Source organism: Rhea pennata, chromosome 1 (genome assembly GCF_028389875.1).
Source record: "Rhea pennata isolate bPtePen1 chromosome 1, bPtePen1.pri, whole genome shotgun sequence".
NCBI lineage: Eukaryota > Metazoa > Chordata > Aves > Rheiformes > Rheidae > Rhea > Rhea pennata.
Window position 1 is genome coordinate 82,748,816 of NC_084663.1, and position 3,955 is coordinate 82,752,770.

At 45.7% G+C, this 3,955-nt stretch overlaps 1 protein-coding gene across 1 annotated transcript; it reads right to left on the minus strand.

Annotated features, from left to right (window-relative positions):
* Window positions 1-2,077: 2,077 nt before the first annotated feature.
* On the minus strand, window positions 2,078-3,955 carry LOC134137801 (potassium voltage-gated channel subfamily A member 5-like). Its single transcript, XM_062570880.1, has one exon. The coding sequence runs from the start codon at window positions 3,953-3,955 to the stop codon at window positions 2,078-2,080; it is 1,878 nt and encodes a 625-aa protein (XP_062426864.1).

Consider the following 3,955-nt stretch of genomic DNA (forward strand, 5'->3'; position numbering starts at 1 on the left):
TCTACCACTGGCACATTGTACCACTTCTTTGCTTCATTTCAGATTAATCCTCACCAAATTCTAGCTAATTTTCAGCTAATTCTGCACTTCAACCTGAGGCATTCCCCCTAAAGCAAACAGCAGACCTGTCTATGTCTACAATGCAGCAAGACTGGCACCTTAGTCCTGTTGCAGATAGTTTTTCAGCATATTACAAAATCATTCCCCACCTAAATAAACAAACTAACCAAGAAACCGACTTCTAAAATTAATACGATGAATCCTGCACTCTGTTGTTAGATTCAGCCTCTTCACCTCAGCTTTGGACTGAGCTCTGTGTGACTGTATGAAGTATGAAAAATTCTGCTTGCCCAGAACTTGCAATGGCTAATGTTTTACCGAATAGGAAGGGAAAATGTCATTTATTTTTCCATTATTATTACTGAAAGTCATGGTAAAGGACAGGTAAGCAGGATTTGTGTCTGGAATAGAGAACGTTACAGGAGCGTTTTGCAAGGCTGATTTAAATTTACCACAGTGCATATATATCTCACGTCTTGTCTACATCTCATCTCATATTTTGCGTAAATTATAATCCTGGCATAATATTTACTTAAGTATATTAGAAAATTAGATAAAAACAAACCTTGAGTGTTGACAATCAAGACTTCTCTTTCTGTTAGTCTTGCTGTGCCACTATACTCAGTAAAGGCAGGAAACATCTTTCAGCAATGCAACGTGAATTTGAGGGAAAAAAGAGAGAAAGATGTCCTTCGCTCCTCCCCCCCCCAAAAAAAAAGGTAACATAGCTTTTTCATTTAAAGCAAAGAAGCATCTGTGCATCAGTCTTGACATGGAAGCTGTACAGTGCTGTGTTGTCATGATGAAGAGGATTTGTCATTTTTCTTTCAGCAATATTTTAACTGTAAAATCCAAAGCGCTGAAAAGGTTTTGTTTGGAAATAAAAGAAAACATGGATGTATTATGGTGAAAGGTGATGTTTTCCATCTCAGTACAAGATATAAGCCACGGCATGCCATGTTAGACTCTTGAAGTGCCATCCGTTCCCAGTCTACGATAATTAAAAACAGTGAACCATGTACACAAATGGCATGGATACATAAAGGTGAGAGATACACGTGCCAAAGCAATCTGAAGTGTACAACAAAAAAAGTTTTGCAGATACCGCACTCATAATTAGCTTTCATGTTATAGCTATCCACTCATGATATCTTTTTATCTGTTGTGCACTTGGATCAAAACTGGTAACAGTATCCAATAACCTTTTTCTTTCCATCTCAAAAACTTACTGAAGCTATAAAACTGTAAAACTGAAAAAAAAAAAATTAAAAAGCTGCACATACTTCTTCTCTCAGAAAGAAATCACAGGATTGAATTATTTAGAAATTCTGAAACAGAAAGATAATAACATTCTTAAAAAGAAGTATATCCACAATATTTAATAATTTAAGGCTCACAAGAAACTAACAGGGTGAAAAGCACCAAAATCACTTCACATACTAGATAACTGGATCAATACTGATTACAAGCAGAAAACTCTGAAAGTGCTGACCAGCTAATGTTCCTAGTGCTTTAATGACGCCCTATTTCACAGGAATAAGAAATTCCCTTTCACCCATAAATACACTTATACAAATAGAAAATATATTGGAATAATTTCAGTTTGAAACTACAGTACAAAAAACTTCAACCTCCACCCCCCTTAAGTCCATTCACTTTCCACACACACATCCCCCAACTCTTAAGCACTAAACTTGGAGCAACTAAATTAGTTATAAATGATCCATTTAAAATCAACCAACATTTGCTAAAATAAGTGTCTACAAATTAGGTTTTGCACTGTCATAATTTACCTGCTCCTGCATCACGCAGTGTAGATTATTCTTAGTCTATTTTAAAAACAAGTGTCTCAAAGAACTTAAAAAAACATGCATTCCTGGCAGTATGCTCAGAGTAGTGATGAATTTATAAAATATAGCCTGATTTAAAATACTAAATGTTACCAGAAGAATAACATTAGTAGTAAGCTTTCAACACTAGCAAATCGTTCTGCATCTCTGAACTCAAACTCCTTTCCTTACAGGTCTGTTTCCTTATTGGTGTCCAGACAGAGTGCATAGAGAGATTTTCTGAGATCTACATTACTTTTAGCTTTGATATTGGTTTTCTCTAAAGAACTAGTACCATTGTTGAACCCCTCACTGTTTTCCAAGTGCACAACAGATTTGTTCAGAGAGTTTTTACTGCATCTTCTTTTTGCATCTCCCCCAGCTGTGCTACCCTGAGCATTGCTATGTTCATCCTTGAGAATAGCTTGCTCTTCATGATCAGTCTCACGGTGGTAGAAGTAGTTGAAGTTGGATACAATGACAGGGACAGGCAGAGCGATGGTGAGCACACCAGCTATGGCACACAAGGAACCTACGATCTTGCCTCCCACAGTGACAGGCCGCATGTCCCCATAGCCCACAGTGGTCATGGTCACTACTGCCCACCAAAAAGCATCAGGGATGCTGGAGAAATGAGACTCAGGGTCATCGGCCTCAGCAAAGTATACAGCGCTGGAGAAAAGTATCACTCCAATGAAGAGGAAGAAAATGAGGAGGCCCAGCTCTCTCATGCTGGCTTTCAAAGTCTGTCCCAAGATCTGTAGCCCCTTAGAGTGCCTGGAAAGCTTGAAGATCCTGAAGACCCTCACCAGCCGGATGACTCTGAGGATGGCCAAAGACATGGCTTGCTGCTGGCCCCCACCTCCGTTGCTACTGCTAGTCCCAGGCTGTTGCTGCTCATGGGCCAGCTCAGTGCCCATGGTGATGAAGTAGGGGATGATGGCCACAATATCAATGACGTTCATGATGTTGCGGGAGAACTCAGGCTTGCTGGGGCAGGCAAAAAAGCGGACTAGGAGTTCAAAGGTAAACCAGATCACACAGGTGGTCTCAATAATGAAAAAGGGGTCGGAGAGGCTGCTGGGTGGCTGAATGGGTGGGGAATCCCCAACTGTGCCATTCAAGACTTCGTTTTGTGGGGGCAGGGGCATGGACATCTCCCTCTCATCTCTGAATTCAGGCAGAGTCTCCAGACAGAAGGTGATGATGGAGATGAGGATCACCAGCACAGAGACGATGGCAATGGCCCGGGCTGAGCTGGAGCTCTCAGGGTACTCAAAGATGAGCCAGACCTGGCGCTGGAACTCATTGCAGGGCAGGGGCTTCTCCTCTTCTTTGATGAAGCCCTCATCCTCCCGGAACCGCTCCATAGCCTCCTCACCCAGCTGGTAGAAGCGGATCTCGTCAGCAAAGACATCGATGGAGACATTGACAGGCCTGCGGAGCTTGCCCCCAGACTGGTAGAAATAGAGGATCCCATCAAAGCTGGGCCGGTTCCGATCAAAGAAGTACTCATTACGGAGTGGGTCAAAATAGCGCATGCGCTTATCCGGGTCACCCAGGAGCGTGTTGGGGAACTGGTTGAGGGTGCCCAGCTGGGTCTCAAAGCGCAGCCCCGAGATGTTGATCAGCACCCGCTGGTGGTGCATGGCACCCCAGCTTGCTGCTGCTGTGGCCACATCCTCCTCCTCTCCGTCTGCTGCCATGGCCATGCCCAGCCGGTGCCCACCTTCCTCCGGAGGACTCATCTCGGCCGTGCAGAGGTGCGTGGCGCGCGGCGGCGGCCGCGGAGGGGGCGGCGGCGGCGAGGTCCCGCGCACTGCCCGCCCGTCGGGGTTGTCTATGCGCAGGTCACGCGGCAGCCGCTGCGGTTCCTCGTCCGCCGCCGCCGCCGGCCGGGCGTCCTCCTTGCTGTCGCTCAGGTGCAGCGCGGCGGCGCTGGCGATGCGGAGCAGGTTGCCTCGGCGGCGAGAGCGGGCTCTACCGTCGCCGCCGGCCGCGGCATCATCGCTGGCCGCGATGGCCGTGGCGCCGCCGTTCTCCAGAGTCACCAACGCGATCTCCAT